Source organism: Poecilia reticulata, chromosome 2 (assembly GCF_904066995.2).
Source record: "Poecilia reticulata chromosome 2, P_reticulata-male-v2, whole genome shotgun sequence".
NCBI lineage: Eukaryota > Metazoa > Chordata > Actinopteri > Cyprinodontiformes > Poeciliidae > Poecilia > Poecilia reticulata.
The window spans coordinates 34,348,865-34,369,833 of record NC_088831.1 but is presented as its reverse complement, the minus strand read 5'-3'; the positions used below and the strand labels follow the sequence as shown (position 1 = coordinate 34,369,833).

Below are 20,969 nucleotides of genomic sequence, written 5' to 3'. Positions count from 1 at the left end.
TTCTTTTTATTTTTGCTAAACACAACAACTGGTTCGGTGAACCAGAAAGCAGCAAAACCCTAAGGTATTACGTTTCCAAGGCAGAGGATATCCAAATAAATAAATAATAAAAAAAAAAAAGAAAATGAAAAAACACACAGTCCTGTTGGCTCATGGTTGTAGGAGAGGAAGAATAGGGAGATACCAGTGCTTAATGGTTTTGTAATGCTCTCTGAGTTCAAGGGCATTACTCACTGGTTCGTTCTTCCATTCCATTTCATTACAAGCCAGTCCGGGCTTCTATCTCGTCCTCCTTGCTAATTGCCCTCCTCAACCTCCCACCATGAACAAAAAAGGGGGAAGCAATTTTATGCAGCACATTGCAATCAATAGCAATTAGGCGTGTCCCTTACTAATCCCGCTGAAAATGGTATCTTGGGAAATGGCCAGCAGAGGGTATTTAAAGTGCACATACCTGAACGTCTTTTTGAGTGCCAGGGCTTTATTTTCCTGTTCTACACATAACTTTGACTTTCTGTCCGGTTTTTGGGGACCTATTGTTTATTATATACTAAGCAGACATTCTCAATTAGATAATTATCTCTTTCTCCTATATTCATTTGCAATAAAAAAAATTTAAAAATCACATAAAAAAAATAAATAAATAAATAAAATGCACACACACACATGCACAACATTGATTTCACATGGCAACAAACAAAACAGCCTGCAGAGTAGAATTTTGAGCAACAGATGAAAGTGCTCGAATTGAACTGCAGCTCGACGGGCGCTGATGCCGAGCCTGTGCCGGAGTGTTGTTGTCAAGAGGTGGCAAATTATGATCTAATTCAATCCAATTTCAGCCGATCTAACTGCAGACCTCAACCCAGATCCACGGACTTTCTCTGCAGGGTGGTTCAGCTCACAAGGCAGCTTGGAGCACCGGACAGAAACTTTACATCAAGACTGCTGATTTATTGTTATCGTTTCACCACCTCCTCAGGATCAGATCTGAATGTCTAACCTCTTTAGAGTTAACAGGTGAGAAGAAAAAAAAATACCAGAGAGAGCCTATGTTAGAGGGATTAATGTATCTAGTGTGGCCTGGATATATTGTACTTTGTCTTTGAGGAAAAACTATTTATCCTTCAGCTGCTGTGAGCACTGCCTAGAAAGTTTTTTTGGGGAGAGGGGGTTTTACGGCATTTCAGGCATACTATATGGAGAAGCTGGTTGCCTGTGACGATGCAAATTTCCTCAAGGAAACAAGCTGTGATTAACTTTATTAACTCAAGACTCCATACAACATCAAAGTGCATGTTGGTGTAAAGTTCCAAGTACGTTTGATCTTCAACCATTTGGATTATTTGTGGTTGTGTGTTGGGGATGGTGTTTCAGCAAGTATGGATAACTGTGTATGATTAGTGGGTGTACGTATGAGAGTGGGTTTGTCACAGTGGGGTGAATGATAGAAGCCCTGCAACACACGGCTTCCAAGAAAGAGCAATGGAGGACAGGTGGACGGCCGCCTCAGGCACTGAGACACAAGGCACCACCCCAGGGTAGCCATACACCCTGCACAGAGGCAGGTCATCAGTGAAGGACAGGAACAGCTGACCGCAGGCCAAAGAAGCACAGAATGGTGGGCCCTGGAACCCAGCACCAACTCCCACTGGCCCAGGACCCACAACAAACCCCAGCGGCAAGACTTCACACCAAACAGGGACGACACATCCCTTGTAGCCGTTGGTCACACAACAGGCTCAGCAGCCAACAGCCTTAATTTCCGCCTACAACACCACAACAAAATGGCCATCTGTTCTACAGCCATTAAGATATAAAGCAAACATCAACATTATAGCAGCAGCGGAAGCTCAAAAAATGCAACAGGAGCATCATGATAATCTTTAGGAGGAATCTTAGAAATACAGCATTAGCATTATGCTAACAGGAGCAAAGTTCGATGAACGGCAAAGGACAATTGGAATCAGCTGGTGAACAGAAAATGCAAACAGGGAAAGAGCAAAGCAATATTGTAGCTAAGAACAAAAAAAACTTGCTGAACAACAGAAATAGTTTACCTGCCATCTGGAAAATCCTCCATAATCAAGATGGAGAATTCAATTCGTTCAAAGCTTCCGACTGGCTGTTGCTCTTCTCGCCAACATCAACTTCTTTCCCATAGACCCAAAACTTTCACACATTTTCAGCGCATCATAAATGTTACTTTCAGTGATGCTGATTCTCCAAATATTGTTTTAATTTTCCCCAGCAACCTTATAAAACTGGTTATTTCATTTCAGAGGCGCTGTAGTCAAGCGCTACGGAAGAGTTATGAAAGATGTCTGTGGGCGAAAATTCACTGTCGAGAGTCAGCAGGTGATGGACATTTGTAAACAGTTCAAATTGTTTTAGGTTGGAACACACTATAAAATAAAATAGTCATTTATTTATACATAATCTGCCTTTCACATATGAGGACAGCGCCTCCTATGGACCAGCCGCCACTAGAACTGCCACGTCCCCCAAGTCCAGTCTAAAAAAGGGGGAACAGCTAACCAACAGGCCTCTTTTCCTGCTTTCACTCACACAAACATAGTGCCAAAAAATGCCAGTTGATGAGAAATCAACAAAACTGTCAGGTCAGGGGGTGAGTACCCCTAGCGTGCCATTAATGGTCTTTCAGCCAAACATTCATTTTAGATTTATCAGAATCAAAAATTTAGATCCTTCGTTTCTCCTTGAATATAACGGTGAACTGGCTTAAATGATGGTTTTGGTGTAATGTCTTCTTTATCTGTGAGGGGTCTCTCAGCTTATGTCAGTACTAGACTTGTTTTATGATGGATAATGATACTTTTTTACTAGCTGGGAGGCACCTTTAAATCTCTGGGACACAGAGCCCTTTTCCTTCCTGAAGGCTGGACATTCCCAGTGTTTACACTTGCAAATAATTGAACATGATAAATGTGGCACCTGCAGGCATGTGGACATCATAAGTGGCGTTAAACAATAAACATTGACTGACTTGTTAAGAAAAACTATATTTAATTTTATTTCAATAACTAATTTCACAGACTGCATACATTAGACTGGTGTTTTAAAGCCGTCATTTCTGGTCATATTTCTTGTTTCCAGGTACCCAAGCAAATGACAGATAAACAGAGAATTGTTTTGCCTTATGACAAACTAAAAACCAATCCCTTTTTGTTGACGTAGCTCTAATCATAAAAATAAATTCCTGAATTTTACCTTTTTAGATCTCTTTTCTTTATTAGTTTAGGAGTCCAAAAATCATTACACTTCTACTAGCAGTCTCTACATAAAAAAAAACCAAAGATAATATACTGAAGAATATTTTTAATTCAGAGAAACATACAATTACACAAACTACTCCACAAAAACTATATAAACTAATTTTCTGAAAACACAAACTTATTGGCTGGATTTTTTTTTTTTCCAATTTCCATTGTAGTTATTTCAGTCTTATGAGGCACTGAAATCAAACATTAGTTAATAATACAAGTCTAAAAAGAACTTTATTAGAATCCGTGTCATTTTAAACACTTACAGGATCATAAAATTATACATCATTATTTTAGTTTCCAAAGGAATTAGTTATCTGTGATAGAAAACAACCAATGTACCACAAGTTAAAAAGCATTCAGAGTGATTAAAATCTAGAAGAAATGTTATTCATACTGAATAAAAAAGGAAGAAAAACAGATAGTAATTTAATGCTCAGGCACAGGGAGGAGGCTGAAGGCTGCAATGCAGTCGATGATCCAGGTTGAGGGAGCGGACCACACTTTCCCTCGCCTGACAACCGCCGGCTTGTAGGTTCCCTGTGGGTCGTAGATGATGTACTGGGTGCAGAGCGCCTGGTCAGAGCCTGGCTCTGCATGGTAGGCTGCTGCATTCAGAGTCTGTGTAACGTCGCTGTCCGGCTTTGGCTGCCGGCTCAGAAGTTGGCCGCCTCCTTCTCGCAACAGCTTGGCGAGCTCGGTTTTGGTCGTCCCCTTAAAGGAGCCGAGGAGGAAGAAGAAACAGCCATCGAAAAGCGGTGGAAGCTGGAGAAACAAAACTCTAGTTAAATGTGTCATTTAGGTTTTTGTCATGCTTGGATGGCTCCTGATTCCAGATGAATAATTATTATTCCATCAAAATCGTAGCTCAGAAGACATGAAACACAAACAGATAAAACAGATCTGAGGCTCTTGTGTTCTCAAGGCAAAATAATTCTCCAAAAGATTGAATTAAATCTCTATGAAATTCGTAAATGCTATCAAATTTACTGTACAAGTGCTTAACTTAGACACTTTGCCAATAAGAGATTTTCAAAAATCTCACCTTCAAAAGAAACTAACTAGTGTTGCTGTTTAAAGTGGCACTGAATTAGAGAACTGTTCACAGAGTATAGCATTTCAAGTAATGATGTTCTATAATTATACTTTAAATGAAGTTCCCTTTTTTATAACAAGTGCACGAGTGTCTTTATTACCATTTACGGTACCACATTAAAAGTTAGAATTTTTTGTCCTTTCAGCAAAAAAGAATAAAAAAGAGAAAAGCACTGTCCTATCATTTGTAAAGCAAATAGCTTCTCATACTGACATTGTCCAACGACAATACTATCCATCCATCCATCCATCCATCCATCCATCCATCCATCTTCTTCCGCTTATCTGGGGTCGGATCGCGGGCGCAGCAGCTTCAGAAGGGAGGCCCAGACTTCCCTCTCCCCAGCCACTTCTTCCAGTTCCTCCGGGGGAAACCCAAGGCGTTCCCAGGCCAGCCGAGAGACATAGTCGCTCCAGCGTGTCCTGGGTCTTCCCTGAGGCCTCCTCCCGGTGGGACGTGCCCAGAACACCTCACCAGGGAGGCGTCCAGGAGGCATCCTGACCAGATGCCTGAGCCACCTCACCTGTCTTAACTTCTCTTTGCTTTATGTGCTTTATGTGGCAGGAAATATACAAACTCAATGTGCAGATTAAAATGTTAAATAATTAAATTTCAACCAAGATGTTTATTTCTGAGGGGAGATGAGACAGACATACCTCAAAAGAAAAATGAACAATTTAAAAGGATTATTTCAAGGGATTATTAACAAAATGATTTATCTGTTTGAATTTACATTGTATTAAAAATGACGTGAAATAAATAGGAGCACTCTGTTGGCATTTCAGCAATCACACCCTTCTGGCATGTTGCTGACCAGCTTTTTGCTCTTTTCACTGGTATTTTTGACAATTAATATTGGGCGATGAGCTCCAGCTCTGAGGTTGGAAGGCCCCTCTTGTTATCAACTAATTCTTTAGCTTCATCCACATATTCTTTAATCAGAAAGTCAGGATTCCCAAGGCGTTCCCAGGCCAGCCGAGAGACATAGTCCCTCCAGCATGTTCTGGGTCTTCCCCGAGGCCTCCTCCCGGTGGGACGTGCCTGAAACACATCACCAGGAGGCATCCTGACCAGATGCCCGAGTCACCTCAACTGGCTCCTCTCGACGTGGAGGAGCAGCGGTTCTACTCTGAGTCCCTCCCGGATGACCAAGCTTCTCACCCTATCTCTAAGGGAGAGCCCAGCCACCCTGCAGGGGAAACCCATTTCGGCCGCTTGTATCCGTGATCTCGTTCTTTCGGTCATGACCAAAATCTCATGACAATAGATGAGGGTGGGAACGTAGATCGACTGGTAAATCGAGAGCTTCGCTTTTTGACTCAGTTCTCTCTTCACCACGACGGACCGGTACAGCGCCCGCTTCACGGCAGACGCTGCCCCAATCCACCTGTCAATCTCCCGCTCCCCTCTTCCCTCATTCGTGAACAAGATCCCCAGATACTTAAACTCCTCCACTTGAGGCAGGACGACCCCCCTGACCCGGAGAAGGCACTCTACCCTTGTCCGGCTCAAGACCATGGCCTCGGATTTGGAGGCACCGAGTCTCATCCCGGCCGCTTCACACTCGGCCACGAAACGCTCCAGTGAGAGCTGCAGATCACGGTCTGATGAAGCCAACACGACCACGTCATCCGCAAAAAGCAGAGATGCGATCCTAAGGCCACCAAAACGGATCCCCTCAACACCTCGGCTGCGCCTAGAAATTCTGTCCATGAAAGTAATGAACAGAATCCGTGACAAAGGGCAGCCTTGGCGGAGTCCAACTCTCACTGGAAACGAGCCCGACTTACTGCCGGCAATGCGGACCAGAGTCTGACACGACAATACTAATTTATATAAATTGTAGTTTTTCATTCTAAAACATCTCTCCCCCCCCACCCCGCAACATCAATCATCATCAATAAGCGAAAGCTACACTAAAATGTAATTCTGGTGGAAAATGGAGCCTCAAGGCAGAAAGTTCAGCTTTATTTTCTATCAAGCTCTCTCAATCCATCTGCTGTCTGGTGAGCAAGCAGCAATTTTCAAGCCTTGCAACAAATTCTTGTTTGGTCTGAGGTCATGACTCCGACTTGGCCAGAGCAAAGTGTTTGTCTCGCCATTTGAGGATAGTTTGAGCTGCTGCTTCAGCTCTTTTTATTTTAACCTCTCCAAATCAGACAAAAAGAAAAACCCGAAAGCTGCTTTGGAGGCATAACTACGTGTATCACATTCAATATATTAAACCTAAACATGCCTCTGTTTATTTTATTTACTGTATTTGTGTGTTTAAAGTTTACCAAACTACATCTGTTGATGCGACTGCGCTGAGGGCCTTCTCCCGCTTCATGCTCAGCTTCAGGCAGCCACTTTCCCGCCTGCAGACATGCTTTTACCCCTGCCGACAAACAGATAAAGCAAACAAAATTAAGCTTGCAGCTGATTATGCTGACATGAAAGATTGCGACAAGTTGAGAGGCTCGTTTACTGTTACAAGCTAGAAGATTTCAAGGATTGCTAAAGCTGAAGTTGTTGACAGAGAGATGCTCCCAGAGTTACGGAGTTAACGAAGCAACCATCATTGTAAATATTAGACAAAACTTGACACTTGAACACAGTCCAACTGAAACTGTGACGGCCAGTAAGATAAGAAAATGTACATTTTTTAAAAGAGTAGAATACAAATGTCCCACAGTGGCTGGAGAAATGTTTGTGTTACAGCAGCAAGTTATTATAAAAATGGGATTAAACAATTTGTATGCATATCAAGAGATGATGCACGAAAAAAACAAAAACAAAAAAAAACAACCCATGAATCAAAGTTGTCTGTTGATGGCTATCATGTTGTAGGAATTGTGAGATGGATGTAATGTTTTTCATAACTTCTTTTAAAAACGCATCACAAGCATTACATGGTATGGATACACATGATATGGATCAGAATTTCAGACAAATCCAAATGTAGAATGTCCTAAAAAATACTTTCATCCATAAATATAGAGATATTACAACTTCATCACAGGCAATTAGACATATTTTAAATTCATATTTCCTCCCCTCTCAGTCAGGAGGATGGTGGGAGAGAGAAAAATCTTTAGACATCGCAGTTAGAGAACTTCAGCAAGTCACAATAATAACCATTATTGGTTATCTACTAACAATCTATAAACAATTGTTTAGAAAGCAAAAAAAAAAGGGAAAGCCTGTTCTCTTAATGCCCTCAAACGTAAAAGTTTGCTAAACTCTACAGGGACTTTAACAGAAACCATGTTATTTACACTATGATTAGATTTTTCTGCAACTAATGTTCCAGGTCGTTCTCGCATAAAACTAAATGAGACATTAAATAGGAGGACAATTATGCCCATCGCTGGATACTCTGGAGGATGTCATAATGAAATCTTTAAAAAGCCAGGATATCTCCTATACATATGGCTCATGTAACAGTCAAAAATAAATAAATAAATAAATCAATGACAGTAAGTTTGTTAAAGTCAAATTTGATACCTTCACCAAGTAAAAGTACTCAAGGATTAGATTTTTCCCAATTGCTACATCTTTAACATGGGCAAATAAATAATTTTCATTGATGTCTGAAGGAATGATGAATGACTCTTAATGTTAACATTTTACAGATGGAAACTTTGGAACAAAGAAAATGCCATGAGCATTTAAGCACAAAGGTTCTTCATTCACATATTACAAGGTGTTGATGGTAGCTATGCTAGGGGGAGGTTGTGTGTTTCATATATCTGTTGCTCTATGACTCACTGCTTTTTATTAAATCGCTAACAAAACAGAACCGTTCTCTAACCGTCCACATTTACGTCTATTCCTGAAAATTAATTCATAGTTTACGACTCAGTGACGGAAACAATTCTAATCAGCATTGTATCCATGGAAACACTTGCCCGGCATATACGTTTCACCTCACAACCACCTCCACAATTATTCGACAGCATCTTTATTTTCTGGAACGTTTCTCCCAGCTGTTCGACAAAATGAGAAAATTAGTGCAAATGTGTGCAAGCGAAAGACCCTGCCACAATAAAGCAAATTACATACATTCATACATGCATATCTGTAGGAAGCGGTAAATGGTGTGGCACTGTGATTACATTTCTTCAACCCACTTAATTATAGCTTTGTTTCCTGCAGGGGAGCTGGGCTAAAGAAAAGGAGCAGAGATACTGAGGTTAATCGCTGCGGACGATTGTGCTTAGTGCTGAGGACTTATTAGCATATTTATTTATGTTCAGTTCAACTTCTAACCTCCAACCTTTGTGAGTCACTGAATGAGTGAGTGGCAAGATAAATGCTCCCCACTGATTAAACATTAAACCAACGCCAGCTCATTATGACACGTGGATCAGGTCAGGAGGAGTTTAATCCTCAAACAAAATGACCTTGAAGAGACGCCCTGAGGTGCAATATGGGCAATTACGAGTAACAAGAAGACACAGAACTTTAGTAATTAAAAAAAACTCTAGTCATGAGTATGTGGTTAAATACACATGTCCAAACCAAACTTTAAAAAATATATTCAAAAACATGAATTTGGTTCACAAATTAAAATTTCAGGTCAACTTTCTATATTCCACACAAGCTTAAAATTACACACCACAGAAGAAATCTACACATGCATCTTCACTAAGCATTCAATTCAATTATTAGTGTCTTGAGTAGCCTGGTGTAGAAATCAATGCAAAGACAAAGAATGAAAAAACAACAAACAAGTACGACATCATTTGACAGATGTTACATAAATTAGTTTGCCAAATAGAGCTTGCTTAGTGTATTTTTAAAAATGATAACGTTATTAAGAAACACAGGACTTCTTTAGTTTCGACAACTCGACTATCTGGGATAACAAAAATACATTTCCGAACAGCCGTACTGGCCTTTTCTGCATGTAGGAGCAGTCTTCCTTTCAGCCTGCTGACTGGCAGTGCACTGCAACACGTGGAGGAGGGACAGTTCTGTTTATCTTGTTAAAAAGGGCTTTAAACTGGGGGAACAGTATGATATAAAACTGAAATGTCCTTGTAAGTGCAATTTTTTTTAAAGCTTTGGTATATCCTCATATTAAACAATCCAATGCTAATTTGCCACCAATTTTTAATAAATACCTCTGAACAGTTTGCAGAGAAACCGTTTTTTATTTGACTGGTTTGTGGCCCATAAGTTTCTCACATAATTGTAATTCTCTCTTCAGAATCTGTGGAGATTATTCAAATTAGTTAGTTTCCTGGCCCCAACTTTTAGAGATGAGATTAAAAAAAAAGCAGAAGAATACCCAAGTTCTATAAACAGATGGACAATAAAATTATGACACCATCACATTTACCCCCAAGACAACAATCCTAAACCCAAATTTAAACCATTTTGTAACAGAAAAAGCTGACTAAAATCAAACTAACATAAATTCAGAGGTGGTTACTCCCAGATTTTCTACACTGCAGCCTGCAGCATCTAAACAACACAAATAAACCATATCCAATCTCATTCCCTAAACATGAGGGACTGAATGGGCTCAAGTTCACACACAAAGACACATCTGAGTCATCTGCATTCTGAACACAGTCCCAGAGAGAGGAGACCCGAGTCCAGTTCCTGGCAGTCATGCCTCTGGCAGGGTCATATGTTTCACAGAGGCTTGACCCTTGTTCAGCCTCTCACTGCAGGCTAAAAAAGGAAAGGTGGAACTTGTGAACTGAAAGGAATGCCCTTTCTCTGGCAACATGACAGCAACAGCAACAAAACATTCAGGTTAATGATCATAACTTCATTTTAAGTAACGGTCCGATCTTTCAATTCTGAGATTGGTAACGAAGGCTCTTTGGACATGCAAAGGAAAATCTGCTGCTTTATGTGACTCGACTGTCAGAACAGTGATCGGTTGGTCACAAACCAAAAAAATATGATATATTTCTTCCCTAAACAGTGAATGGATAACAACTGCAAACTATTAGGGCAACATGATGGCAGTTCGGAAATGTCTTCCACTAAAATGTAGAAGAAAATTTACGAGATAAACCATTTAATCAAGTTGTGTTTTTGTATTTGATTCGATGCATAAATTAGTACAATATTGTAATTACCAAATTTTATGTTGGATTCAAAACTACTACCTCTATCAAAGAAATCCTACAAATGTTTTTATTTTTTTCTCTCTCTTATGAGTCTGATTGTTGGGGGAAAAAAAAAATCAAGGAATTGGTGGAAATCAAAATCTACAACTGAGACGTAAAAGAAAACTAGGAATCACTATCAGCAAGAAAAAGCCTGACCTATTTATAATTTTGAACAGATCTTGTACTAAAAGCTGAATTCTTGTTATTCTATTTCTATTATATTTTACAGCATGTAAAAGAGAAAAGAGTTAATGAGCTTTAATCTGTCATAAATAAATGTAAAATGTTGTTAAATATTTTTTGGGATACTTGATATACAAACATACGCACACTGCAAATCTATATGCATATATCTATGTAGATAAAAAATGTAGAAAAAATCTAGAAAATCTATGTAGATACTAATCTCCACACACACATATATATATATATATATATATATATATATATATATATATATATATATATATATATATATATATATATATATATATATATATATACACACACACACAAACATACACATCTATATCTATCTAAATTTCAGTGAATACAAAATCTTTACGTGGTAAACCTCTAATCCTCAGTCAGTATAAAGTATGTAAATAACAAGCTGTACCTGTATTGATGCAAAGTGAACCATCATTACACAACATGTAACACCTTATATCCTAAATTTGTGGTGCAGTTTCCATTTCCTGTACAGGTGCAACTGTAACTGATAACGACAGTAGAAGATGTGTGACTCACCACACAGTGATGAGTCAGACACTTTGGGAAAGTGCCGTAATTGGAGCATGACAAGTAAAGAATTAGTTCAGAGCAGAAACTTCAGATGGATAATGTGTTGCGGTTGGTAAATCCATGTTTTGATCCTTACAAAGGTCAGCAATAAAATACTTTAAACGGGCAAATACGTTAATATACAACATGTTAATTAGCATTTTGTTTCCTATGTTACTTACGTCAAATTAGTTTGTTTCTATCTTGCATTTTAAGAAATAAACTTAAGTTAAATAAAAATGCATGGTTTTATTTTTACATTGAAGCATAAAAGAATAACATTTTTAACTTGTGAAAAATCTATTTAATAGTTTACCCCCCACCACTCAACCAAAAGGAGAATCTTCTTAAGACAGGATGAAAATGTTAATCCTGCTTCCCTAAAACAACAGCAGCCGCGCTACAAAACATAATTCTAACAAAAGAGGTAATCCAGGCCTTGGCCTAGATGACAGCGATGGCACACAAGGCCAGGTGACAGTGAGAAGTCACACATACACCCGGACAGAAACAGAGAAGATGCCACAGTGACTGTCATGAGGGAGTGAAGATGTGTCAAGTGTTCAGCCAGCGTGGAGGAAAAAAGAAAACAAAAGGAAAGGGCTGAATGTGGTCCAAACGCACAAAATATTACAGGAACACACATCTAGAGTGGAACTGGCAGGCAGCAGCACTCCTAGCATTGTGCTCAACACGCACGCACACACCGACAGTGAAGTGATGCTACTGACAAATACAGCAGCAAAGGGCACGCCAAGGTGCCAGAAAACTCTTTGACAGCTAGTCTCTTTTTTCCTTTGCTGGAAGCCGGCTTACTCAGAATTTCTGCTTGTTAACTCGATTCTGGGATGGCAGGGGGGTTTGGGGGACTAGCTGAGAATAGCAAAGCTGGTTTTCGGATTACCAAATCGAGAGGAGACAAAGTGACTAGGCCATCATTTAATTGCCATCGATATTGAAGACTTCTGGGGTAATCATTAACCAAATTCTATCCCCCAGTCATCCACCTGCCTCATCTGGCTGTCAGACGTGGAAGCAGGTGAGTGCACACACCACAGGAGGCACAAACTATTGATCTGAAAATTGCCTGTTGCAACATTTTTCTTTGAATGTTTCCCAGAGCAGTGCGTGTTCTGCATTTAGAAATCCTAACTCCACACAAGCAGTCTGATTTCAACGGCTTGCAGAGAGTACAAAGTTTGACGACTTGCTCTAGATTTCTTCGGCATTGAGGAGAACTAACATCTTGTAGTAGGCAGCCTCAAAAGTAAACTCGGTGTTGCTTAAAGTATAGCCCTGAAATAAGAAGAGAGCAATTCGGATGTTGCCTAGGACATAGCGGGAAATGATGAATGTAGAAATCCATTGGTCAAGCGGCACAATCCACTTGGCACATACTGTATACTGTTTAAGAAGCTCAGACTTTAAGTCACATAAGAATATCGCTTTCTTCGTCCACAACATCATAAGAACTAAAACAATCCAAAGTTATAAATTATATTTTCTGTTCTTTTACACTTCGATCCACGTGCTTTAAAATTCTAACGGCAGCTTTGACCCAGTTTTGCAATTAACACAGTAATTCAATTAATATTTTTTATTATGTTTCTGTTTCATAACATATTTATAGCACCTACTATTTTTCTTTTACCCATGAGAAATGATGCATAATCTTAAACCCCCTCATTAAGAAATTACTTCAGTGGCATAATATAATGCTGATGTTTTTTATTTTTAGAAAACAACTCAACCTTTAAGTTTTAGGACATGTTTGCAATAAAAAACACATTCAGAGAAAATTGTACCAAAATCACTGTTTCCACAATTATTGGCACCACAGCACCTTCACATGGTCCGAGTGCTCCACAAACTGAGTCACCCCTCACTTTTTGGTAGAACAACTTTTAAAAGATTTAAATTTCTTTCAGCTGTTCAATATAGAATAAAAAGACAACTTACTATTAAAGTAACATAGATGCCTGTTGACCGCTGTGTGCTAGGAAATACAGCTATAACTCAGGCGGTATCTATATCATAAAAACATTAGTTTTTACTGGGATTTTGAGCAAGATAATGAGCCAGGTTGTATGGTCAAATCAAATCAACACAGAACAGATTCATCAGGGGCATTAAATTCCCAGCATAGTTGAATCTTCAGGCCTAAATATGACAGAAAAACTGGTGAGCTGAACTGAGGAGTGCAAAGGCAGTAAACCAGGACTCTCCGTGGTATAAACACATTTTGCAAACCATAATAGTCCGAGATTCCTCAGTGTGTGGCAACCCTGTGAAATGTTAAAGAAAAAGTGATTTTCTATTGCAAAAAGGGAGCTTTATCAGAAAAAAAAAAGATCAATGTTGTGCTGACCTTGCTCAGAAGAATTTATTTACATTTTTTTTTTATTTTCAGGCACCAAAAAGTCTGAAAAAAAAAACAAACTGCAATGGCACTGCCTTAGGATGACTGCGGTGAGAGGTTAGTTCACTTCCAGCAGTAGCTTTAACATCAAATTCAAAAAAAGGTGTCCACAGAGAATTGTTCCAGTCAGCAGCTCACTTCATACTTACAGCTGTATTTGACAACCCAGCAGCCAGCAAGAAGACCCAGGAGGGTGGAGTAGGTGGTGGGCATTTGTCCTTCTGGCACGACGACATGGCTCACTGAGAGAAGAAAACAAACATGAACAAAACCAAACTGAAGAGAGACACTTAAGGGAGTTGTGCTACAAACTTAAAATAACAGCAGTCTGTGCTTGACTTGATAGTTCCAGATCGTGTGACCAATGATAAGGTATAAAGAACAAAAAAATAAATAAGAGGCCATTAAGAAGCAGCTTAGTGTGCGTCTGACGTGGAGACATAGTACCTCGCTACTGTATATGTACTGGAACTTTTAACATGTTACGTTATAACGCACCAACATATTTTATTAGGATTTTATGTGACACATTAACAAGAAAGCAGGGTAATGAGACTTGGCTTTCACATTTCTGAGGAGATAAAAAAAAAAAAATAAATCAGAAAAGGAAATAAAATCCAGTTAAACAAGCTGCATTAAGAAGTCGTCTAATTAGTAAAAATAAAATAAATAGATTGAACTGCTTAATTTATCTAGGAGTTAATGCCGGTATTTTGTTATGTCCTTAGAAACTGCTATATTAGTAAACAAACAACATAATGAAGACCGGTAACACTTTATTTGAAGGGGGTGAATAAGACTGTCATGACACTGTCATAAACATAACATAACACCTGTCATAAACGTCAATAAGCCTTCATGAATATTTATGACTGTTGTCATAAAGCGTCATTCGTTAAATTATGTCACTTTTAATACAAAGTTGACATTATTCAAAATGTCTTTGTTATGACAACTTGACATTAACCAAGAAATCATTACTCTTTAAACTTTACCTTAAATAACATAAAGTTACCTAATTTTCAAAGTGCAATCAGTAATACTTTCATAACAAATATATATCAGTAATGATTTCTTGGTTAATGTCAAGTTGTCATAACAAAGACATTTTGAATAATGTCAACTTTGTATTAAAAGTGTCATAATTTACCGAATGACGCTTTATGACAACAGTCATTAATATTCATGAAGGCTTATTCATGTTCATGACAGATGTTATGTCATGTTTATGACAGATGTTATGTCATGTTTATGACAGATGTTATGTCATGTTTATGACAGTGTCATGTCAATCTTATTCACCCCCCTTAGGTTTAGGCTACAAAACAAAATCCCCAATCTTTGACCAGCTCATGGGATACTGATAAATCAATCAACCAAAAAATGAAAATGGTAACACATAACTGTAAACCTGTAAATAAACAGTTGCCCACCCAAACTGTGCAGAGATCCACAAGTCATGTGGGAGAATCGGTCACAGCACAAATATTAGGATGCATAAATCACTATTTTTTAAACAGAAGAATGGCCAGAAGAAAGCACTTGTTAAAGATAAGCCATTTTAAGTTCTTTTGCTGCTTGCTACAGACCATGAAGGGGAAACGGCAAGTGTGTTGAAAAAGTTGCTCAGGTCAGACGAGTCCAAAATTAAACTTTTTCATCTGCATGCAAAGTGCTTGTGGAGGAAAACTGTCACCTTGAACACAATGTCCTTCTGGCGAAACATGGAAGCAGTGTCATCCTTTATCAGGAACTAGGCCTGCACGATGGTCGATGCTGCAATATGCACGATGTTGCATATGATCACATGATTGGTTAACACTGTGGCAACCAGTTCAATTAACCCACATTTCCCACACTACCACCTATATTGTCTATCTTCACAATGTTTCCATCATCCCTTAAAAATCTTGGTCATGTCTAAATACGGACACTTGAGGTCTCTCAAGTGGCCAAATTGAGTATTGGCAAGCAGAGTTTTCATGCATTACACCTGAGATATTATAGTCCACAAAGCAGTGTATCCAACCAGTTCTTTGTGATTGCAACACAATAGGTCAGAACTAAATCTAAATGAGTCTGTGGGAAACTGATGTTGAAAGAAAAAAAAAAAAAGTCAAAAGTAAAGATCTCTAGATGTGCAAAGATGGAGGAATGCAAAAGTGTTGAAGCTGCATTTACAGCAAAAGGTGACGCACAAAGACATGGTGGTTCAGAAGAGCCAAGTTATAATGTTTGCCACTTTTATTTGAAGGTACTCCACTTTGTCCAACACTGCGAATGTTGTTAAGTATAATATGCAGGGCATAACATTAGCAATCATCAGATATGCACCCAGCAAAACAACATACTCTCATATCTCAGTTTTACATTTAGAGAAAATGTGGATCTCTGGCTGTTGAGGTGATTTCATTCACTCCATAATTTGTTACTTTATTTAAAAAAAATTTAAAAAGTGGAATTTGGGAAAATATAAAACAGATTTCATAAGATCTACCTAGCCACAATGGAGTTATACTTCTCACAGTGTTAATTTTCCAGCGTTTCTCACTTTGACTGAGTGACCAGGTAAACCTACTGTACGCCTGTCAAACTGCTGCTGACAGTGAAACAAAAACCAGAGCAGGGGTTTTTGCTATAAAAGGCAGGGTCACATAATTATAGGTTAATTAAAATTTAAATACAAGCTTATTGCCTCTTCATTCAATGAGTGAGCCGAGTTGACAAGTGCAGAACGAACATAATTATATCCCAGGGGTAAAATCCTTTTTTACATTTTGCATTGAAACTGCAGCATTCAGCTCAAAATGATAAAACCTTGAGAAAAAAAAAAAAAAAAAGTCTGGAAGTACAAACAGTTACCCCTGCAGCCAGAGGGGGAGAAACAACAAGAAGCTCCTCTGCTTTTCATTAGTGTGAATTCATCTCTCTGACAGCACCTCCAAACATTTTATGAGGAACGATTTCAATTACTTCTGCTCTCCAGTGTTCTTCCAGCCATTACTATGCAACGGTGAAGGAGCTGCTGCATCACAATGATGTATACACCACTAAAAGCAGCTGTTTGCTACTGTTCAACCTTCATGAGTGATAATGCTCAGGTACTGACTCACAGCTTTTGCAGTACAAATGGATCTGTGTTTCTTAGTAAGGCGCATGGAGCAGAGCTGCGTGTGTGGGGAAAAAAAATAAATTTCACCAAACATTAGAACTGCAGTGTGAGACCGTCTCTTCATGATAGATTCCTCATTCTTCCAAAATGGGAAGCTGGGACAAAACTGCCCATTTATATAACAACTTCTGTGTATACCTCTAAGAATATCGGGCAAGAAAAGGTGTTTATGCAACAACAGCTGTATGAAGGGGCTGCAGTGAGAAAACTGACTGTTGACCAATCTTCACCTTGACCGACCGTCTTTTTATCTTTAGCAAATTCGCCACATGAGAGTTTAACTAGATGAATCTCTGCTGCAACACAGCTGATTCAAATGGTCCAATTACCTCCTCTGCATGTGATGCCTGCTAACGACCAATCAGGTTGGAAAACTGTTGCTCTGTGTTATCATTTGGATCCTGATGTAAAGAATATGTAATTTATGACTGCTCACGGCAGGAAGATGAGAAAAAAAATATTATGAATGCCGTTTCTTTTGTCCTATGCAATAGGTCCACAAGGGAGCTCAGAAAAAATAACAAAAATAGGAATCGGTATCAGAGGAAAAAAAATAGCTTTACAGTAAATGGAAATCGGCCACAAAATTCTGAAGGTGCATCTCCAATTTTTACATCTATTGTTTACTCCTGCAAATCTCAGTTGCTGAAAAGTTGTTAGAAAATAATGGTAGTCAAGCAGTGACAATTTTCAACGTAGAGGCAGAATTTCAAGTTTATTCCTGAAATAATGGATATCCAGGAGCAAAAGTTGGTAAGTAAGACAAAGGACCACTACCTGAGCCAGAAAAGGTATCAACGATCCTTCCTCCCAGTAGCACTCTCAGTTTGACTAGCTGACGCTGCTCTGGCGATGATAGCTTGCTGGCCAATAACATTAAAGTCTGATCCCTTCTCGCACTTTCACTCGACTAAAATGAGACATAAGAACACGGTTATACAGTCTCCGGGCACTTAATGCGAGAATATCAGCGCTTAAGGGTTGCCAAATGCAAGATGGAAAAAAGGATTATTCACTGATTTATGAGGACATACCGCAGAGATAGTGGCTGAGGGGCTATGAGATGTATGCGAATTAGCATATTGGGTTCCTTCTGCAGCTTTCTGGAAAATCGCCAGCATCTCCTGGCTCACTGCGTAATCTGCAGGACGCTTTCCATGTAGATTACTGCAAACAGGAAATAAAATTCACAGATAAAGCATGTCAGTGTTTCAAAGAATGTACCTCTGTGTGTTAATGAGTTTGTGAAGATGAGGATGAAAAAAAAACAAAACATAAAATTAAATAAAACACAACTAAAGCAAAAGCACACACGAAACTCATGTGGTTTAGTGCAATGGGATGTTCCATTCTGTACTCCGATATCTCATAAAGAATAACTTCTGATGTCAACTATAATAGTAACCACCAACAGAATTTTGTCGAGATTTGTATGTGTAAAAATGTTACATTTCAGAGTTTCTACAGATGTTTTCTGTATTTTACCAGTCAAATTTCCAGCTGATTTGTCAAATATTTCCCACCCCCACATTTTGGCCCTGCTCACATTAGAATCTTTAGTCCAAAGGACATCCTCTCAATAAGAAATTAATATTCTTCCAACATGTTATCACAATACTTGCAAATCTAAGTCACAATCTCTGGCCAAGCAGAACTGTAAAGTTCAATAATCCCGTGTTGAGGGAAAAGCAATCTGGCAAAAATCCCACCCGCCCAGTTCTATGAAGCTGTGATTATATGATTTTCCCTTGATGAAAAATAATCTTTGTCTCTCTTTAGTTTGATATGAGGTGAAACTGAGACAGAAATTCCAGTTTTATCAAAGATCAAAATTATTTTCTTTCCATTAATACAACACTTTACACAATCATTGCCAACCCTGGTAAGACTGTAATAAATCATCATGGACTCTTGTCTGCTCCTGATCAAAGTTCCCCAACAGCAAGTCTCACTCCCCTACTCAAAATGAATGATAGAAACATCCTTGTCAAACTTTGCTTTAGTTTTATTTTTTACTTTTTACTTGTTGACTTGTGTGGTGTTTCAGTTATTAAAACTGCTGCCTTACACCAAACTGAATTTGAATCCTGACTGGAGCCCTTCTTTACAGGGCGTACATGTTCTCATCATTTCCCTCCGACTTCTTCGCACGGTTACAAAACATCTGATATTTAGGGAAATGCATCTAAAAAAGAAGATCCCCATTTCTGTGGGGATTCAGCATATATTTTAAACCTGGTGCCCAGTAACCTTTTCAATACAGCGTGTGTAATGGAGGCTTAAAATCAAATCAAAAGCACCGCTATGCACAGACACTCAAAGATGATAAAAGTGCAACCATCTCCTGGTTACAAAGAGGATGTTGAAATGAAGTGCGAGTTTGAGAAAGCTGCCTGAAAGGTCACCTTGAGGAAGTGCAAAAGAGGGGGAAAAAAGGGATGAAGAGAGAGGATGGCAGGAAGAGAGGATACAAATAGAAGAACCGAGCCCAGCAGGTCGTCTCTAAAAGATTAGGCGTCAGCAAAGATAACACCTGGGGGACAATTAATAGGTCCACTGGTCCATAAAATATTTCATTTGGATTCATTCTCCCAGCCGAATACACACACAAATATAAACAAACAGAGAATGTCCCTGACACTTCAACATATGCATGCACACACACTGGTGTATGCATGTGAGGAGAATATGCAAAAATTTCAAGGGAAAGAGGGGAAAAACAAAATCATGGCGGAGGTAAAGTAATAAACACCGCCGGGCTCTGCTTCTGCTTGACCACAAGTTTGACTCTAGTGAGCATGAGCTGCAAAATGCATCAAAACTAGTCATTGCCACCATTTTGGGACTAGAGAAGCATTAAAACAATGCAATAACAATTATCGCAATCTAAACAGTCCTGATATTGCAATGGTGATATATTGTGCAGCACTATAATAGTTTCTTATGTGTTTATGTAGAAAGATTACAAGGATGTTTTCAGTTCCTCAATTCTTATGTCATCATGCAAACATTAGCATTTTTATTCCACACAATAAAATAAAACTAATGGCAAAAGATTTTCATTTTTCATTTTGACCTTCCATGTCAGTCGGCTTCAAACGGTATGCTGTATATTTTTCTACTCCTTCAACTGCATTTTCTCTCACACTAAACTTTTTTTTTTTGCTCTAAAACTAAAAAATAAATAAATAAAGCTATATGTAAACAAGGTTTTATAAGCTATCTTTTCTTCATAGTGCAAAAGGTTTTATGGCTCGTGTTAAAATTAACATTTAGGTGGAAGGAAAAAAAAATTACCATTTGAATTATAAAGACTGATGAGCCATGTTAGGCCTGCAATTTGCATCCTCCACAAAATGTCCTTTCCTCAACGCCTACGAGTTTGTGCATAGGTTAGACAAAAGACCACTGACTTTTACTGCATATATGATTTTTAAATTTAGTTCAAAATTAACAGAGGGTGTCTGGTCATTTCCAACAGTCTCCCTGCAGCGCCTTTGCTTAAGCCATTAGCAATATTTCAAATTTCAACAGAAAACAATTAGAGTTCGGCACATAGGAGCCAAAACTCTTCAGTCTGCACTTTGGCTCGGCAAGCAACTGCAGCAGACAGTATAGTTTATGGAGTATACTTCAAAGATTGGGAACATAATGACGCCCACTCTCTAAAAGTTGTCAGACCCGCATCATCTTAAAGGTGGCCTCTAAGGCTTTCCTGTAAACAAGCAAAGTTTCTGCTTACACTCAGTCTTTCTCACCAGGACACATTCTGTGAACCATTGAGGTTGACAAAAGCTGGAGAATATATTTGCCAGCTATAAAAACATGAGCACATTTTAATTAACACACTTACTTTCTTGTGCTTTCCTCAAAATGATAGCATTTTGTTTCTAATTTTGTAATGACGTGTTGACCTCATCTAACTGCGAGAACTGAATGCAGAGAATTAAATAGGCAACAAAGGCGCCAGTTAGTACACATGCATTCTAATTTAAACGTTAAATAATAACATTAAGAGCAAAAAAGCCTAACATGTCACTATGAGGTAATCAATGCAGCATTTTTTATAAACGTAAAAAACAAACAACTAGAAAATATAAAA

General features: G+C 38.7%; 1 protein-coding gene across 2 annotated transcripts in view; it reads right to left on the bottom strand.

The window, feature by feature from the left end:
* Window positions 1-3,324: 3,324 nt before the first annotated feature.
* The window catches only part of bard1 (BRCA1 associated RING domain 1), a 28,742-nt gene continuing 11,097 nt past the window's right edge, over window positions 3,325-20,969 (bottom strand). The window contains exons 7-11 of one of the 2 annotated variants that reach the window (XM_017302353.2): window positions 17,902-18,034; window positions 17,642-17,777; window positions 13,845-13,937; window positions 6,660-6,757; window positions 3,325-4,049 (exon numbers count right to left, since the gene is read on the bottom strand). In XM_017302353.2, the coding sequence (XP_017157842.1) occupies window positions 3,714-4,049; window positions 6,660-6,757; window positions 13,845-13,937; window positions 17,642-17,777; window positions 17,902-18,034 (796 nt within the window). In that variant the 3' untranslated portion in view covers window positions 3,325-3,713. The remainder of the gene's footprint in view (window positions 4,050-6,659; window positions 6,758-13,844; window positions 13,938-17,641; window positions 17,778-17,901; window positions 18,035-20,969) is intronic. The other variant, XM_008403882.3, reaches the window with a different exon arrangement.